Genomic DNA, 19,740 nt, shown 5'->3' on the forward strand with positions numbered 1-19,740 from the left:
CCGCCGAATTTTCTGGTAGAATTTTCGGGCGTTGTTCCTGTTGGCCAGCATCTCAAGCTCTTCGCACTCACGTATTTCGGCCTCTCGTTTCTTCTGTCGGATAATACGTCTCTCTTCCTTTTTCAGCTCTCTGTAGCGATCCCACATGGCTCGCGTTGCGCCCGATCGCAGCGTAGCTCTATAGGCGGCATCCTTTCTTTCTGCGGCAGCATGACATTCCTCGTCGTACCAATTGTTTTTTCGGGCTCGCCGGAATCCGATTTCTTCTTCGGCGGCGGTACGTAGGGAACGAGAAATGTTGCTCCATTGCTCGTGCATGCCGGTTTGTTGGGAAGTGCTCTCTGAGAGCAGGAGTGAGAGTCGAGTGGCGAATCTTCTGGCTGTCTGTTGTGATTGCAGCTTTTCGATGTCGAACATTCTTTGCGTAGGTAGATGTACGTTTTTTGCTGCACAGAGGCGTGTGCGCAGTTTGGCTGCAACAAGGTAATGATCCGAGTCAATGTTGGGTCCTCGGATCGTACGTACATCTAATACACTAGAAGCGTGTCTTCCATCTATCACAACATGATCGATCTGGTTTCGCGTTTTTCGATCAGGAGACAGCCAGGTGGCTTGGTGAATCTTTTTATGCTGGAATCTGGTGCTGCAGACTACCATGTTTCGGGCCCCGGCGAAGTCGATCAGCCTCTGTCCGTTACCGGATGTTTCGTTGTGCAGGCTGAATTTTCCGGCTGTGGGACCAAAAATTCCTTCCTTGCCCACCCTGGCGTTGAAGTCGCCAATCACGATTTTTATGTCGTGGCGGGGGCAGTGCTCATACGAACGCTCCAAGCGCTCATAGAAGGAATCTTTGGTCGCATCGTCCTTCTCTTCCGTCGGGGCGTGGGCGCAAATTAGCGATATGTTAAAAAAACGTGCTTTGATGCGGATTATTGCGAGACGCTCGTCCACCGGAGTGAACGACAGTACTTGGCGACGAAGTCTCTCTCCCACAACAAATCCGACACCGAATTTGCGCTCCTTTACATGGCAGCTGTAGTAGACGTCGCAAGGTCCTATGGTTTTCTTGCCTTGCCCCGTCCATCGCATCTCTTGGATGGCAGTGATGTCAGCCTTTGCTCTTACGAGGACATCAACCAGCCGGGCAGAGGCACCTTCCCCATTAAGGGACCGGACATTCCAGGTGCATGCCCTCAAATCGTATTCCTTATTTCGTTTGCAGGGGTCGTCATCAGTGTTGGAAGTTCTCATCCGAGGCTTTGTTGCTGTTTTCATTGGGGGGGATTTTTAAGTGGCGGGTCCCAAACCCAGCGCACAACCAGCTATGCTGGGATGCTTCGCCTTCTCACTTTAGCTCACTCCCGAACGGGTGTTCGAAAGCTAACCAGAGGATACGTGGGCTAATCCCGGACGTTGTGAGCTGCTTGAACCATATGTAGAAGAATCGTCCTGGCCACTCCCAAGTGAATGGCGATCAGTAACTTTCCCCACTTGCGTGGACTTCTACACATGGAACCATCCTCCTAAAACATTATGCAGTAAGTTAATTTTCGAGAATACGCTCCAAAAAGAAAAATATCAAAAAAGTACATGAACGCAAAACCAGAAACAATTTGCAAGTTTTACGAACGGCTGATTAAATAAAATTTTTGGCGGAAAAAATCACAAAAATTAACATTTTTTTTAGCAAATAAAAAAATTAATGCAAATGAAATGGGAAATAACGAGCTTAATATGTATCCCATGATTTTATTTTGTCAATAATAACGTATTCCATTTCATCGTCGCTGTCAGATGAAAAACATTTCATGGGCAATTTTATTGATGTGAGTACCACAGTTTTTTTCATATTTTCCTTGCTTCCTTCTATGTACACATATACATAGTATGTATGTATGTACATATACTTGTATATATATTGCCAAATTAGTTATTGTAATATAACAATCAAAAAGTACAAGCGTAAAACCGAAAAGATACCTTCAATGCTTTCGATTTGTTTTTCGGAAACTGCTGCAGTGATGGCTGGAGGCTGTGGTAAAGAAGTACATACCTCTAAATCATTGGCCAATTTCTTTTTAATATATGACTTCAAATAAACTTTATAAATTGTATCTAAATATATATTTACTTGTAAAAACTTGAAACTTTCTTTCAAAATGAAATGCCATTTTGCTCTCTCCCTTTCCCCTGCTTTGCAAGTTTTTTGGATACAGAACATCAAAACTTGATAGTTTGTTGGTTGCAATTGTTACAAATGCTCTACAGACCTGTTATCTCCTACTCTCTTCTGATATTCCCTACATATGTATGTATGCATGTACCTGGCTTTACATATGTGATAGTTGAACTTGCTACAAACGATGTGTCATGAAAGTATGAACTTTTTATAGACGATTGGTTAGTGGAACCACAGAAAGCTCCAGAAAATGTGAAACTCCACAGAAAATAGTACACACCACAAAGTAAAATATATCACTTTTCTTTTCTTTTCCCACTTAAAAAAGTGACCTTTTTTTAACAATTATTAAATTTTCTGTCATACATCGTCTTCTATTTTAAGACAAAAAAATTAGATTCCAAGAAAAACAGGCATACTTATCGTTGAGGAAATTGTTAGAGCAGTGAATGAAAGATGGCGTAATGAAACTATGTACATGCAGAATCGCCCGACAATTGTGGCCGACTCTCAATGCTAACCGCACAAAATCCCTTCTTCTTCTTCTTCTTTTTGATTGGCGCGGCAACCGCTTACGCGGTTTTGGCCGAGTTTAACAAAGTGCGCCAGTCGTTCTCCAATGTTCTTTCCAACGTAGAGGAGGTTTCCTCTTCCTCTGCTATCACCAGCTGGTACGGCATCGAATACTTTTAGAGCCGGAGCGTTTGCATCCATTCAGATGACATGATCCAGCCAGCGAAACCGCTGGATATTTATACGCTGCGGTATGTCTATGTCGTTGTAAAGCTCATATAGCTCATTATTCCATCCATACGATACTCGCCGTCACCAATGCGCAAAGGTCTAAAAATCTTCTGCGGAAGAAGGACGCTTAATCGGATGTTGTCATCGTCCAAGCTTCTGCGCCATACGTTAGGACGGGCATGATGAGAGCCTTGTAGAGTGTTAGCTTTCTTCGTTGAGAGCGGACTTTACTACTTAATTGCCTACTTAGTTCAAAGTAGCACTTGTTGGCAAGAGAGATTCTACTTTGGATTTCAAGGCTGATATTTTTATCGGTGTTAATGCTGGTTCCTGGCGGCCGCCGTAGCCGAATGGGTTGGTGCGTGATTACCATTCGGAATTCACAGAGAGGTCGTTGGTTCGAATCTCGGTGAAATCAAAATTAATAAAAACATTTTTCTAATAGCGGTCGCCCCTCGGCAGGCAACGGCAAACCTCCGAGTGTATTTCTGCCATGAAAAAGCTCCTCATAAAAATATCTGCCGTTCGGAGTCGGCTTGAAACTGTAGGTGCCTCCATTTGTGGAACAACATCAAGACGCACACCACAAATAGGAGGAGGAGCTCGGCCAAACACCTAACAGAAGTGTATGCGCCAATTATTTATTTTTTTTTTAATGCTGGTTCCTAAATAAACGAAATTTCTTATAACCTCGAAACTATAACTGTCAACAACACGGAAGCCTTGCTAAGCCAAAATAAACACAGTCGTAGCACACTGCTTTCAGTTATAACGAGGCATTGACTAATCGGCAAGGACGCCCAGAGAATGGGTATGCAAGCACATGACTTTTGCAGAAGTTGTCTAAATGAGGAACAGACTAACCCGCACCTTTTGTGCCATTGCCCTGTTCATTCCAATAGATTTAACATTTTAAGAATTCTAAGATCTCAGTACTGTGGAAATCAGGGCTCTTCTACAAATTAATTTGCATTGCGCAACTTTTAGAGAAAATAGTCATAGCAGTTATCGTTACTGGAATTAGGTGGACACTATGGTGAAAGTCGATAATAAAATTTGCTCCTAACTGAATTGCTTGCTTTTTATTAACAAATTGACGAAATTCAATTGCCACGTATTCTCAATCGTATTTTCAATATCAAATCGCTTGAGGTATTAGCTTCGAAATAAGAATATAAAAAAAGTTGCTATAAAGAATGCCCAAATTGGCAGTCTGTTTAAATTAAGTGAAGTTCAAATGAAACTATTTACCCTCCTTTTGATGATTTAGTAAAAAAAATCATAAACCACTTTCAATTGTCGGCTAGCGTACGTGTATCAATTATATTGATATTTTTGTAACGAGTAATAGACGAATCGTTAGAAGCTCAGTACAAATTGCAAATCTGAATAAGACGCTTGCTCGTTGGCCGCTCGTCATAATTGACTACCTAAAAACGTAAAATATGAAATTTTTAAAAGTTATTTTGGTGCTGCTGGCGTTATGTGCATGCACTTCAGCTATCACTCGCTTCTCTAGAAGCCAAGATGAGGATGACGATGGATCAGTGGACGATGACGTATCCCAGCCGTTGGGTATTGCTTCGGTCAAATCGCGTGCTATCGCCATGGATCGCGGCCTTTGCAGAGAACTGTCGCGCTATCACCCGCACTACCCACGCTGTCAGGCGTATTGTGAAAAGCTTAACCACTGGATGGGAATGTGCCGACGTGAGAGCTGTCATTGCTATTCTTAGGAAATAATTAGTGCAATTATTTTTGAATTGCCTTAACCGTTAAAGTTTTGTCCCTTTGACTAGTTGAAAATTAACTGCAATAAATATTTGAATAGTGTAAAGTGATTTAAATAACTTCTCCTGACATGGTGACACATATGGCTAAGGCAACAAACCCAATCGATGTCTTGCCATTAAACCTCGCAAATAGATTGTGCATACCAACACACAACTACTACGTATCTATATATGTACAAGCATGCGCATATGTATGTATTGAAACAGAGTACATGTTTGCGGTTTTCGCAGTGAATTGAACTACATTGGACGACATCGAAACGCCCGCAAATTAGGTGCCATTTAAACTATTCAAACAAAAACAATTACAATTACAATATTACAATGCTTCTGATGTAGTTGGCGTGCGCCATAGGAGAACAAAGTTATTATCGAATATTCTTAATTGCTTGCAACATCGAACGTGGATATGAAGGGTGTTTTTTAAGGGGCTTGGAATTATATGTGAGTGAGGAAACAGTGAGTGTAGGAACAGAAATGTCAAGGAAAAGTGAATTTATTTTAGTCGGCATTTGATAACCACGGCAGCACATGAGGGACGTCAGTATGCAATACAAATGTAGCACAAAAAAAAATTATAATAATTGATTTCTGTTAGAGAGGATTCTGGATTCTGTACGCATAATGCGAATTTTCTGGTCTCGAACTTTATCTAACAAATAATTACTGAGGAAGGCTAATCAATCCGATGTGATGACTGAAATTCGCAAAAGGAAATGGCAATGGCTCGGCTACATCTTGAGGAAGAGTATGGTCCACATCTCCAAATAGGCGCTTTGATGGAAGCCCTTCCATCAAACAAGACGAAATGTAGGCAGACCACGAACCAACCGGCGCCGTTCAACTGAGGTTGAAATGAGGTCTTTCAATAAGACTTGGGATGAACTTAGAGCCCTTGCACAAAACCGTGTTCGAAGGCGAAGATGAGTTGTTGATTCCTTATGCTCCAACTAAGAGTTAGAGGATCCTATAGCATATTCTTGTGAAAAATCGGCAAGGGAAAGCACAAGATTGGACAACGGATTCTTTTAGAGGGGAGGAAAAAAATATGTATACGAGTATTGGCGATTTGAAAGTTTAGGGGTTCTATGGACAGAGGAAACTATGGGATTCTTCTATTTTAGATAAATGATGTGTTCAGCAGTTCTTTGTAAAGGGAACCATTTTTGAGGAACAGTTCAGTTCTTATCTGGAGCATAGATAGGTTATGTGCTAGTAATCGCAATTTGTTCCATGTTAGGTCAAGAGATTTTATTTCTGCATCTGTAGAGGCTATGTGGATCACGGTCTGTCAATTCTTCAACTGATTTGCTGAAAAGGATTTCAGCGCCGTGTTTGTTTAGCTACTATATGGTCGCTTCTTCTCAGCCTGTGACCGCTCCAGTGCAATTTCCTTTGACGTATTTCGGTTGTTACATTCACCTGGTTGGCTTTCCTGAAGAAATCGGCACTGGTCATTGTTCGACAGCGGTTGATAAATATTTGTAGTCATTTCGTGATCGCTGTAGTTGCTTTTCAGGTGGAAGCGCTCACTTAACATTGGAGATAGACTTAACTCCTCAATAGGTGGGTACTTTTTGTTTCTTTTGCGGAAAGGGCAAAAATACTCATATCAGATGGGCATAACGTGGACTCCTTTTGCTATTTGGGGAGTATTATATCTGCTAATGGTGACTCAGTAGACGATTTCGAAAACCGTATAAAAAAGCGAAGCAAGCTTTCGGTGCTCTAAATGCTGTGTGAAACTCCTCGCTTATTACACGGCTCACAAAAATAAAAATATTTAACTTTAACGTGAAGTCCGCTCTTATGTTTGTTTGCGAAACCTGAAACCTTACAGCCTCTGACCTAAAAACGCTGCAGGTTTTTACCAATCGTTGTCTCCGAAAAATATTGAGCATTTATGGCTCGGCACGTTATCAAACACAGGCTGTGGAATTGTTGTAACCAGACACCAATGCGTCTGGAAATTCTGAAAAGGAAATGGGGCTGGCTCGGGCATGCGTTAAGAAGAGACCAAAGCGACATCACCCGTACCGCAATCGACTGGAACCCTCAGGACAGCAGTCGTAGAGACAGACCAGCACTGACCTGATCTCGAAGCTGACGTATTCGAAACCAACACAACCTGGAGCGAAATCAAGAGGTTGGCGCATGACAGAGGGAAATGGAGGAACCTTGTAGGGGCCCCTAGCTCACTCACGGAGCCATAGGACCATATGTATATATATATATATATATAACAATTACATTATAACGGTTTAAAATATACCACAAAAATATTTGTCATGCAATTCGCCTAATACGCCAAAACTCAAAAGTCAACTTGAATGCCAAAAGTCAAAGGCGTAAGCGTAAGGTGTAAGCGTTAATTTAGTTAGTTTGTATTGGAAAAATTTGTTTGGTCAAATTTCAATATATCAGGAGGCAATAGGATAAGCTGGAGTTTCATCTGTTATTTGGAACGAATTGAGTAAGTCGGGATCCTTCGGGATCCTCTCGCGATTCTCTCGGGATAAATGGGATTTTAATCTGCTTCATTTTTATTAGAACCCTTACTTACCAGAAAAAGAAACTATGCCTAAAAACTTTGCCTATTATTAATATAAAATTTGTTCCTAGGGGAAAAGCTCCCAAGGAAACACACTGTACAAACGATGCGCATTATTTGCTGAGTTTTGACCATGGTTGGCGCTAACTAGGCGTCTGTTTCCTTCAGCTATTTTGCTGTTCAACATGAAAATCGCATTTGCGCTTCCGCACCGTTTCGGGCACTTTGGGGAACTTTATTTCAAATTAGCGGCCCTCTTTTCCAAGCATCAATTCGACACAACAAATTCAACACTAGCCATCGTGACGTGGAGTGGCGTGGCGTCAAACAACAAGAACAAAAATAATATAAATTACAGCAATACTGCCGGTACGGAAAGCAATTTCAGTAGTCAAAGTCAATCGCTTGCAGTGGCGGCGAAAACTTTTCCACTTTCGCACCGCTTACTTACAAGTTGCTAGTCGCCCACAGCTAACAGGCAGGCGGTCGCTGTTGAAGTTACTGCATAGTTTAAACTTCAGTGGCGAAGTTCGGCGCGAAGAACAGAGGTGGCGGCGGTAGTGGCAAGTTCGTTAAAAAGTTGTTTGACTCTATTCAAATGAATTAGTTTCCTCATCCTCCAAATAATATTGTTGTTGTTGCTATTTTTCTGGTACTTGCATTACAATTTTTTTAGGAGTACTCGTAAACAGCAACTGAGATATTAGCGTTCAATGCATGGGAGAGGAGTCCATCGAAGGCATTGCTCTTGCAACCGGTGCCGCATTCAGTCCATGTAGTACTGTCTTTTTTACTTTATTTTTATTTAATTTTGCTTTTAATTGTACGTAAGTATAGCTTATAGTGAACGCACTAAGTCCACGCTTTTGTTGTTGTGTGTGCGGGTATTACATTATCGCTTTGGAAGCACAATCAGCGTAGTTCATCTGAGTTCAGTTGAACTTGTTTCAGTTTCAGTTTCGAGTAAATATTTAGTTTATTGAGTTTAATTTATTTGAGTTTGGTATGGTTTAGTTTTTGTTGTCGTCTAACAATTCCGCATTACAAGCAAATACATCGTTGGCAAAAAACTAAAAAATAAAAATAGAGTATGTCGCTGCCGTGGCTGCTTGACGCCTATCGCTATTCAACATGTTGGCAGATCACCGTCATCCATGTATCTACTCATACATGCACACATATACGCATACATGGGTATACATGTATTGTACGGAGAAACTGGTCTTCCGTTGCACTTCATCATTGAACCTATTGCGCAACTTGTAAACCAATCATTAAAAATTCATTTCCTTTACAAAGTGGAGCAGACATTTAACGCCGATTGTTGCAGGTTTATACAGCAATAAGAGCAAGGAAGTGAGAGGAGAAGGGCCAGTCTTCATGAAAGCATCATCGACGTCAACTGTTTGCAATTTGATGGGTGTTTAATGAATCTTAATGGGCGAACTTTGTATGAGGATTAATGAGGAATTACTTTAATAATCCTACGTAAGTTTGTGAAAGTACAGGCATTAAAGTAGGCATTGGCACAAAAGTTTTATTAAAAATATTTCAATTAATGTACGAAGAGAGAGCTTAGTGAAAATAATAATAATAAAAGTGCGTACTTTTTTTTTTAAGCGAACCATCTTTTTAACCCTTTCAAGGGTAGTAAGACTTATACATATGTACATACGACTTCCTGATTTGAGTGGCGCTGTTTGATTATCGCAAGCCGAGTTTGAGAGCAGAATGATTTATTATAAATAGTTTCTGGACTAAAAGTCTTTATAAGATTTGTAAGTCAACAAAGCAACTCAAATTGACGAATACAAAGTAGCGGATGAAAAAAATTAACCTTTTCAAAGCTAATTTTTAGTGATTGACAGATTTATTTGATGCCTCGTGGCCTAAATTTATAACGTCGCTGAACTCAAAAATGAGATTGGAATAACATTTAAATATTTGTTTCTATTATGGACAATTGAAAATGCGGCGAGTATCGATTTTTCTCAACTTAACTTAGATTCGTGGTCAGCGATAACTATGTAAAACTTCTATTTAGCTTAGGTAGAGTGTGGGAACCGCGGAGTAAGTTTTAAAGTGTTACCTCAGTTTCTACGTGATCTCGTTTACGAATTTATTTTTTTGAGCTTGATAGCTCGTAAGAACTCTTGGAATAGCTCGCTCTATTGAGAAGTGATTCTCAATGCAATGTGTTGTTGCTTTATTTGAGCTTCTAGATGCGATATTCATGATATGTATTTATTTTAGCACGATAGTTCGTAAGGCTTGTTAAGGCACTCTTAGGAAGAGTAGCTCTTGTTGGGGAGCGCTTCTCGATGCAAGCCCTGCTACATTATTTGGATTTCGGGAGGTTTTCTTGGTGTAATAAGTTTAAGGGAGAACTCTTATATTGAGTCTTGCACTTCGGGATGAGCTTTTGGTGTTAAATATTAAGGACAGAACTCTTGAAATGAGTAGCTCATGTTGGGAAGAGTTTTTTGATGGAATGAGTTGTTGCATTATTTGAGCTTACCGCTCAGATCTTCATGAAATGTACTTATTTATTTGTATTAGATCGCTCGCAAGGTTGGTAAGCGCACACGAATTTGCTGCGGTTGAATAACTTTTGATGAAAGAGAACTCTTAGAATTCATGGAAGAGTCACCTTTACTGGGAGGGGCTTCCCGACACTATGCGTTGGTACATAATTTGAGTTTGGGTATGATCTTTCGGTGTAAAATGTTTTGGGCGTAACTCTTGAAATGAGCCTTGCAATTCGAAATGAGATGTTGGTATAATATATTTAGGGAGAAGATCTTACAATGAGCCTTTCCCTTCCTGTTGGAATGTATTAAGACCATCTCTTGTAACGAGTCGCTCTTGTTGAACTTAGCAAAGCGCTAAGAAAATAAAAAACGAGTTCCATAAAATTACCTAAATCCATCCTTTTTCAGTTTGGTAATCTATGAAGATTTAATGAATTAGTAACGCTTTTGTCTGCTAAGCTGTCCAAACAAGGTGTGTTCAAACACTGTCACTTAGGAGCAGTAGCAAAGATCCCACACCGTTTTATTCGGCTCCTGACGAATCACGGCAAAAGATGCTCTGCTCTAGTGATAGCCTGACTATATGAGCGTCCAATGTCCATCGTGTAGAAAAATTTCATTCGCAGGCTTAACATTTAGAGCTATGCCATCGTCAACTATTTATTGCGAGAGGATAGTATCGTTTTCTTAACGTGGAAAAATAAGTCCGTTAAATAAGGTATGCGGTAGTGGCAGCTTAAAACTTATTATAAAGCTCGAAACGTTTATTAAATTCGTAATCTGTTTTACATGGTTTTGAAAGCAGAAGCCCTAAGTGCCTTGATAGTCAAGAGGTTAAATTGAGAAGTTTAGCCCTATCATTTATCTACGGCTAACAAGAGTTAGCACAACATTGCGTGATATACACTCACTGAAAGAATTTATCAATCACACTCTTCGTAAAATTGTGCGCGTTTTCTGGCCTGATATCATCACTAAGACCGACCTAACACTGCGAAAATCACAAGGAGATATCACAAAAGCAGCTCTAGATTGGATCCCGTAGTGGAAGCGCTACAAGTCGGGCACACTTGGCGATGAATCAAATTCCTAGTGTTAAATAAATCGAATTTTTACTTATTTATTGAGGCCCTTTGTTCCACCTAGGAACTACGGAATATATAATATATACACCCTATCTATGCAAATTTGCCCGAAGCTAGGCAACAACGAACTACTTCTCAAAGATCATGCAAGGTACCTCGGAGTAATACTAGACAGTAAATTGCTATGGAAGCACAATGTTGAGGAAATGGTGAAAAAGGCCAGTAACGCGTTGTACGCATGTAAAATAATGCTGGGCGTTACTTTGGGTCTATCACCCTCTCTGATGCATTGGTGCTACACCTCAGTAGTTAGACCGATATTGCCGTATCGGCCTTAGTATGGTGGACTGCGACAAGAAAACTGACATACTTAATGCCACTAGAAAGGATTCAATAACTCGCTGTTCTGTGCATAACAGGAGAGATGAAAACTAATCCAACGCCGGCGCTGGAAATGATATACTCAGCATGCCACCTATTGACATTATGGCGGAAAACCTGGCAGCGAAATCCGCGAGGAGGTTAGTGGCTGCTGGAGTATTCACCTGCAGAACCTTCGGTCACAGCTCAATAGGAAAGTGGAGCTCAGGTTGTGCACAGACTACATGACTCCGTACTTTTGTTGGGAAAGAAGGTTTCGCACTACAATTGAAGAGCAGGGATGGCACAAAGGGACTGCAGCTAGCGACAAAAGGTCTGGAGAACTATCATAGGTATGCTAACAGGTCATAATCTTTTGGCTGCACATGCGCACAAGATGGGGATTGCTAACACGGACAAATGCAGGAAATGCAGAGAGGATGTTGAGGAAACTTTAGAACACCTTCTATGCGTTTGTCCGACATTATTAAAAACGCGTTTAAAATGCCTGGGAGCTCCATTGTTTGAGGGTCTCAAAAGCGGATCTCCCAGCGCTGCTTAGATTCACCAAAAGCGCTGACATCCTACATGATGTCTACTTTCGGTATTCATAGAGGTCGGTCTCCATCTGGTATCGCTGGGGCCAACAGGTCTATGCGTGGTTTATTGCCAACCAGGCTAACCTAACCTAACCTATGTAAAATTGGTAATATGGAGTTATATGGTATAAATAAAGTTGTTGCTGCTGCCTCAGTCCGGAAAGATTGTAATTCCAGCCCTTCAAAGTTAGAACCTTTTTAATAGCGTTCCATATGCCAAAGGCTTCCGACTGAAAACTGCTCGCCGAAGGAGTTTACATGATCAAACATCCCCAGTGATCGTGACCCCAATATAAACTACACTCGAAAGTGTACACCGCAAGCTAACATTCGAATGAAGTTTTGTATTGGATATGTATAAAAATGGTTTTACACCTATTCTTGCAAATACTGACTTTGAATTTTCTCCATTTTCTGGCACCAAAACACTCCGAGTTAAAAAACTTGTCGTTTTTGAGACGATTCAAGGATCGAACCATTTTTTGACCATTTCGTACGAATTACCGCGCTGCTCTCCTTTGTCATGTATCATCGCTCAGAAGAGGTGGAAATCGAAAGAATCAATGTTTGGGAAATGCAGTGAGTGAGATAACATTCCAGATTTCAGTGTTATTAACCAAGTTTTAGCGAACGGTGAGTTGTCGTGCTGGGAAATCACTTTGTTTCGTATGGAGGCCGTTTTCATTTAGTACTCGCCGCAAAGTACTTATTACTTTGGTGAGCTTCTGTGATGTATTCCATAGGCTTAACCAGCCTATATACTATGCCGAATTCGACTCGTCAAAATGTTGTTGAAGTATGACCGCATTGTTTATACGAACGCGTTTAACCCTCTGGAGACGAGTGTCGGCATATAGTCGCCCAAATTAGTTCGTAGCTGAAAGGCTCGCGACGTCTGTCGTTCTGGGCGATAAGATACGCATATGATTAGTAAAATAGTCACATGCTCATTCAAAGATATTAGGGGCCATGCGATGGGGTCTTATCTTTCGTATAATGAAAACTTACAATGTGAGACGGTAGAGTCAGAACGAATTTCAGTTCTTTGTTTAAGTTTCTCAGTGTCACTGCCAGAGGAACCAGCAGGCTTTTTACTATATATATTTTATATTTTATCCTAGAGATGTTTCATTACATAGTGAGAGTTCTGACGAATATTACTTTGAATCTGAACCGACGAAAAATGACGGCATTACTTCGTCAAGTGGAAATGAAATCCGTGCAATAAGGAATTCACTCAGGCATTTCCACATTAGCAGTGATAGCAGTTTGCTTATAATTATTTTTTGATTTTATGAAAAATGTTTCCTATGTTAAATAAAACCTTAGTTTTTATAACGTTTAACGTACATATTTATTTTCTTTACTGCGCACTCCAATACCTCTCGTCTATAGTGACGCTCGCCCGTCGAGCGGCTCCGTCCCCAAAGGGTTAATATTCTTAAGGTACAAACAATATCGTATACAATTTTGTATAGAAAAGATGAGAATCAATGAAAATAACTCTCTACCTATCTGATACTGTGTCTTATATGAAAATATATATAATTGCGCCTGACTCATCACAGCAAAATTGTTTTTTAAGAAAGTCGGATTTCAGAGGTTAAAAGCATCAAAGGCTCTAAATTTAATTTTGATTTCAATACAAATATCTACGTTAGAGATACTATTATTTAACAATGACCAGTAATTTAAAAGCAATTTCAAAAAGTTTTCATGAGTTGCTTAACCACTGCAGCAGGACGCCACAAGCGACCAAAAACGTCGCACAGGCTGTATGCTTTGTGAACAATTGAGCCACCCCTTACGTCTGCTTCAAGACAAAATATTTCTCAAACATGTTAAAAACTTTGGCATCCAAACACTTCCTTCTCGAAAGCAGCAAAGCGGCAAATCGCCGCATGTAGGTTTGTACACGCAAATATGAAGGAAAGCTATTCGAACTGAATTGTAGCTAGTTGCACCAGTCGCCTGTGTGGTGCGTGCCACATTTAAAGCGCGCAGCGAGCAACAACTTACAATGTATGAATATCAAACTAGCGCTGCTGCTACTGGCTACTTGCCCACGAGTATAAAATCCATCTCAAAGACGGCCTCAGTTTCACTTTCATCGAAGTATTCGACACCTGAACGCGGCAAGTAGCGCCGCGCTTTGCTAGAAATTGGCTTAGTAATCGGCACGTCTCAGCGCGTAATTCCGGCAAATATTGTTCGCGTACATACATACATAAACGGTTAACGGGCGTTTAAAAGGTATCGCGTGTGCAGGCGCGGAAAGCCGTCAAAGTCAGTTACCAACGAATATTTGGGCGGAGGTGTAGCCGCATACGTAAATACTTACATTACACAATTTATGTATGTTTGAGTGCCAGCCACCGGCTACAAATCAGTGGAATTTTAGTGCAACGAAGCGTGTTACAAGGCAGCTATCGCGTTTTGTGCGGCAGTAACATTGAACTTGCAACAATTTGTTGCATGTTTTCAAATTCAGTGAGGATGTACATAGAAGCAAACGCTGTTTAGATTAGTGAATTACAATGTTATGACTAAAATTTAGTGAGCGGGTGTGTTTCGATATAGAAATACCTAAGTTGGGTACGCGTAGGTGGTTTGTGATGAACATTTTTGATGCAAAAAATTAAGGTGACACTCTTATTTAGTAATCTCCGGAACCAGATAGGCGGCGTTAAGGAAGAAACGATACCAAATTAGCTCGTCTATCAGGGAGTACTTTTTAAATCTTTGAATGTAAAATTTAAATCGATAAAGTAATAATTGGCGCGTACACTCCTGTTATGTGTTTGGTCGAGCTCCTCCTCCTATTTATGGTGTGCGTCTTGATGTTGTTCCAGAAATGGAGGGAGTGCGCTCGAAGTTACCCATTGCCTGCCGAGGGGCGAGCACTATTAGGTCGATTACTTGGATGCCTCTAAATGTTTGGTAAGGAATGAATGTGGTTTTTGATTCTGCTTTCGACAAAGAGCGCCTCCATGGATCTTATCTACTTCTGGAGAGACATACTTAGTTTGATTGAAGGACTTTTGTGGATCCACGTTAGAGAGAGCTGAAATGGGGAAAAGTTGAATTGCGGAGCATGGAGTGCGCTTAAGGAAGCGGTATACATACATATGTATTATAGGCATATTAAAAATGTTTGTTAAATTCATATTCGCTAAAGTAATTTGATGGGATGCCAATGCCCTGTATCTCTTCCGTGTATCCAGTTAATACTTCAAACCTGGTTGTAAGGAGATACAGGAGATACGGTGGTGTTATATTAGGAATTTTTGAGCTGATTTTTCTTGTTGGCTCATAAGCGGGTCATATGAGGGTTATCCATTTGCACTGTCGATGAAAGTAAGTCGGTATTTGCTTGATGAATAAGAATGACCGCATTTTCAGTGAGGCTCACTGAGAGCTCCCTTTCCTTGCTAGCCTGTCCGCGTCGTAGTTTTCGTAGATCTCCCTGTGACCAGGAATACATACATCGCTCCTGGTATATATCGTTCTATGCTTATTCACAGTCAGTTTACATTGAGTTGCGACTTTCCAGGTAATAGATTTCATAGCTGCTTGACTATCAGAGTGAATTGTAAGAGATCTATCCACTTACCCAGATTATGTTAGGCTAGGTTAGGCATATCAGAATATATCTCACATAGACTACATGGGTTCGTAGTGTTACAAGTATGGTTGGAGTCGTGTTAAACATAGTTCGTAATACATGCCTTGGCGAGTTTTAATGAAAAGTTTAGAAATTTGTTGCAATATCCTTCAGAGATGAAAAGTATATCAATCCCAGGCAGTTTTAACGAGTTCTTCTAAGAGTAGAGCAGTGGCAAAGGAGGTGTTCTAACATACCCCTTTTTTTCGCTCCGGACCAATCCTATTTTAGCTGCGTGATATGAAGTGAGACAATGTCTCGTTAGTATTCCAACCAATATTTTACATTCCTTCCTGAGAAGTAATAGAATAAAGTTGATTGTTTTCGTGTTGCAAGTTCGTAGCATTATTTTGGTAATCCTGTGGGAGGTCGAGTCTTCCAATATAGACTGTGGTTTTAGAGTTAGTTCCTAGTTCGACGTACTTATCCTAGGCAAGCGGGTGCTTGCCTTAGCCAGCTCTTCAACTCTCTCATTTCCCTCTATCCCTTATACACTGGTAGCTAGTAAATTTTGGCCTGTCTATTCTCGCAGAGCTCGTCTCTTTTGAATCTACAGTGTTGTTTGCATTCCGAGCTAGTCATTATAGCCATTATTGCTTTAATAGCAGCTTGACTATCGATGTCAAGGGGAGGGAATTCCAACGCTAATTCAACTGTTTTGGTTACAGCATAAGTCTCAGTTCGAATGCTACAGTGAATAGGAAGGTTGAAGGACTTTTGGAGATCAAACTGCGGGCTGAAGATAGCCGCTCCTACTCCTTCCGTCATTACGGATCCCTCTGTAAAGAAATTGTATTCGTGTAATCGGAATCTAAACCCCTCTGCCAGCCATTCTGTTCTATTAAAAAACTAGGGCCAAAGTTTACTTGTGAAATAACACAGTTATTGACCTGTATGTTACTGTGCACAAAAAACCTTTGCGAGAATTGTCCAGTCATTCTTGGTTTTAGTGCATTTCTTTTGGGCTGAGTTTTTTACTACTAATTTGATTGGATGCCAGTCGAGAAGTCTTTCTATTGCTGCTGTTGGGGTTGTGTTCATAGTGCCGTTACACAAATTCCTGCAATCCTTTGCGTGCTCTTCAATCTGTCATTTTATCACATACCGCCCACCATACGAGCGAGCCCTAAAGCATCATTGGTCTAACCGCCACCTTTTTTTCTTCCTTTTTCCACTCTTTGATTTCTGACAGGGTAAGTGATTAGCCTGCCGCTGTATTGAAAAAAAAAAAAAAAATGTCAATAATAATCGCTATTTTAGAGCAACTTTAAGCCATCACTTTATTGTACTAAACTTCAATGGAATATAAAACTGTACACCCAGAAAAAAAAACTTCAAAACTTGGATAGCAATTTTTTGTTATTTATTAAGTTTTTACGAATTTTTACAAAGCATGGAACTTTGATTTATAAGGATTTTGTTATACAATGAACTTTATTTTTACAAAAAATTAACGAACAATATTGTTTAGAGATAAAATGACTTAATTATGTGCGCGCAAGTGTATGTATACATTTCTACGAATTTTTCTTGAGTAAATCTTGGCATAAATTTCACTCAAATGACTTCCGCTTTAGAGTTTCCGATTCGGTTAAACCATTTTTTAAGTACACTCTTGCGGGCCTCGGCGCTTATCTCATCTATGTCAACTCCTATTTCATGATTTTCTTCTACTGAATTGTCTTTGAGCACCCCAAAAAATTTTGTTTTTAATGGTGTTAAAAGGCAACGATCAATGGCCATCACCGTTTCGGCTGATTTTTGATTTTTCATATTAAAACTTAATATTTCCTTTTCAAGCGAAAGTCGGTATTTTAAATGTCTAACCAAAACTATTAGCGGTCGCCGTAGTCTGTAGAATGGTTTAGTGCGTGAGTATTATTCGGAGTCCCGGGTACGAGAAAGTTTTTGCTAAAGGCGGTCGCTCCTCGGCAGGCAATGTTAAACCTCCGACTGTATTTCATCCAGGAAGGAACTCCTCATAAAAAAATATCGGCCGTTCCGAGGCAGCACAAAACTGTAGGTCCCTCCACTTGTGGAACAGTATCAATACGTACTCCATATGGTAAATCGGAGGAAGAGTTCGACCAAACACCCAAAAAGGGTGTAAGCGCCAATTATATGTATTTATATATAAATATATGTAACATTAAATTGAATTTCTGACCAAAAAAGATCGATAGTTCAAATTGCAAATGCTACATGGAACACCCTGTATATGGTAATTTGTTTTTGCCCACTTTATTTAGTCGAAGTTACTGTGTTAGGGATCATTCGAAGTCATATTAATTATGCAAATTTTCACCAAATTCATTAAGCTAATATCACATTCGATTTGTATAAAAATACATGCCCACATATTTAGTTATTTACGCACAATTGTACGAGTATTCATAGCAATTAATACCCAAAATGTTCGCAAAATGTTGGTAAATTTTTTTTAAATATTTTTTTTTGCCAGTAACACGCCTCCAATAATACAAATATCATCATGCATGGAGCATCGAGCATCGCGAAACTTTTTTATTCTGTTTATTAGCTTGTTTTGTAAAAATGCGTACTATGTTTTGTGGCTTGTCATGCGTGCTTGTGTGCTCAACTAACAAGTTACATCGTGCTTGCGTTAATTTAATTTTGTGCAGTTAATTGCATTTGACGAATCTACAACTACAAATATAACAACAACAAAATCAAAATACTACCAAATACATATTGATAAATAAGCAAATAAATAAAAAACTTCGTTTAAGTATTGTAAGGCGGCAATACAACAGTGCTACAATTAACACATAGTAATACATATGTATGCATGTGTGTCCATAATACAGGTACATATGTAAATTTGCGAATACACAAGCCGAACAGCAGTAAAAACAAGAAGGATAAGAACAATTCGACCAATGATTGGGAAAATGTTTAATTTACGGGTAAATAATGATTAACTGGTTTTTCTAATAAAACAAAACATAACTGGTAGCTTGTAATGACTATCGCATAAATTACACCGACATGCGCGCACATATGTACATACAATATAGCACAAATACACACAGTGGACCAGATACACATGTGTATAACATTAATATTTAAAATATCAGATATGTAAACGTATGTGTATATTTACTTGTATATAAAATTACATTTTTGCATGTGGTCACAAGCTTAAATATTTTACGTTCTCGTTTATATGAAATAAAGTTTCCACACAATTAAATACGTGGACAACTCATTTTTATTTTTTTTTGAGATTATAAAATTTTAATAATTCACAAAAAAAAAAACCATCGAATGTGGTTTGGGTGGCAAGACAAAGTTCCCTGGGCGGAAGTGTACATCACATATTGACAAATGTTGACTATTTAATTATTTTATTTATTATTTTATAAAATTACTAGCTGTACCTGGCGCGCGCTGTTACGCCAACAACTAAAATAAATTTAAGAAAAATAACTCTAAAGAAAAATCAGTACACAAATATTCAATTCATTCTAAACCATTTCATGGATTTTGTTTATTTCGAAAAAATTGTGACATTACGAAGTTAAATTTTAACTCGATGTTTATTGAAGTGCAATATTTCTTGTTTTTCCATCTGTTTTCGGACACGAGAGCAAGCCACATAGAACTGTCCATGTGAGAAGCATGGATTCTCCAAACTTAATCCACACACTTGTAACGATTGTCCTTGTGCTTTGTTAATAGTCATTGCGAAAGCGAGTCGCACCGGGAACTGTAAACGTTTGAATTCGAACGGCATATCTGTCGGGATCATTGCGATACTCGTACAACAGTACGTTTTCACCTTTGAATTTTCCAATAAAAATTGTTGCCTCGATAACATTGTTCATCATTTTCTTGACTGAGAGTCGGGTTCCATTGCAAAGTCGTAGTGGATTTATGTTTCGAAGAAGAACGATAGGTACCCCGAATTTCAATGTAAGAACATGCCTGGTAAATCAAGCGAATTCAAAAATTCAGTTGGATAGTTGACAACCTCGTCTTGATTCTCCATAGTATCGATGGACTTATATGTTGTCGTTTCACTGGATATTCTAGCCTGAATGATGAAATTGATGGTATTGACATCGATGTTTTTGGCTGCTAATATAGCACGCGTACTGAGCCACTAATGGTTTTTGTAGTTTTGTGCAATGTTTGGGAACACTTTTTGCACCAATTCGTCGATGCTTTCTGTGATCTTACATTGTGTAGATTCATCAATTTCCATTCGCCG

The 19,740-nt window shown here is 39.6% G+C and overlaps 2 protein-coding genes across 2 annotated transcripts in view; both read left to right on the top strand.

Annotated features, from left to right (window-relative positions):
* The first annotated feature begins 4,309 nt into the window (after window positions 1–4,309).
* Window positions 4,310–4,764, top strand: LOC129238504 (uncharacterized). The gene has a single exon (XM_054873545.1). It carries the CDS (start codon window positions 4,369–4,371, stop codon window positions 4,657–4,659), a length of 291 nt encoding a protein of 96 aa, XP_054729520.1. The 5' UTR covers window positions 4,310–4,368; the 3' UTR covers window positions 4,660–4,764.
* Window positions 4,765–9,163: 4,399 nt separating this feature from the next.
* Window positions 9,164–19,740, top strand: part of LOC129238168 (uncharacterized) — a gene marked incomplete at its 5' end in the record, with an annotated part of 36,325 nt that continues 25,748 nt past the window's right edge. The window contains one exon of the mRNA XM_054873202.1: window positions 9,164–9,241. Coding sequence (XP_054729177.1) covers window positions 9,164–9,241 — 78 coding nt within the window. The remainder of the gene's footprint in view (window positions 9,242–19,740) is intronic.

Source organism: Anastrepha obliqua, chromosome 2 (genome assembly GCF_027943255.1).
Source record: "Anastrepha obliqua isolate idAnaObli1 chromosome 2, idAnaObli1_1.0, whole genome shotgun sequence".
Lineage (NCBI taxonomy): Eukaryota > Metazoa > Arthropoda > Insecta > Diptera > Tephritidae > Anastrepha > Anastrepha obliqua.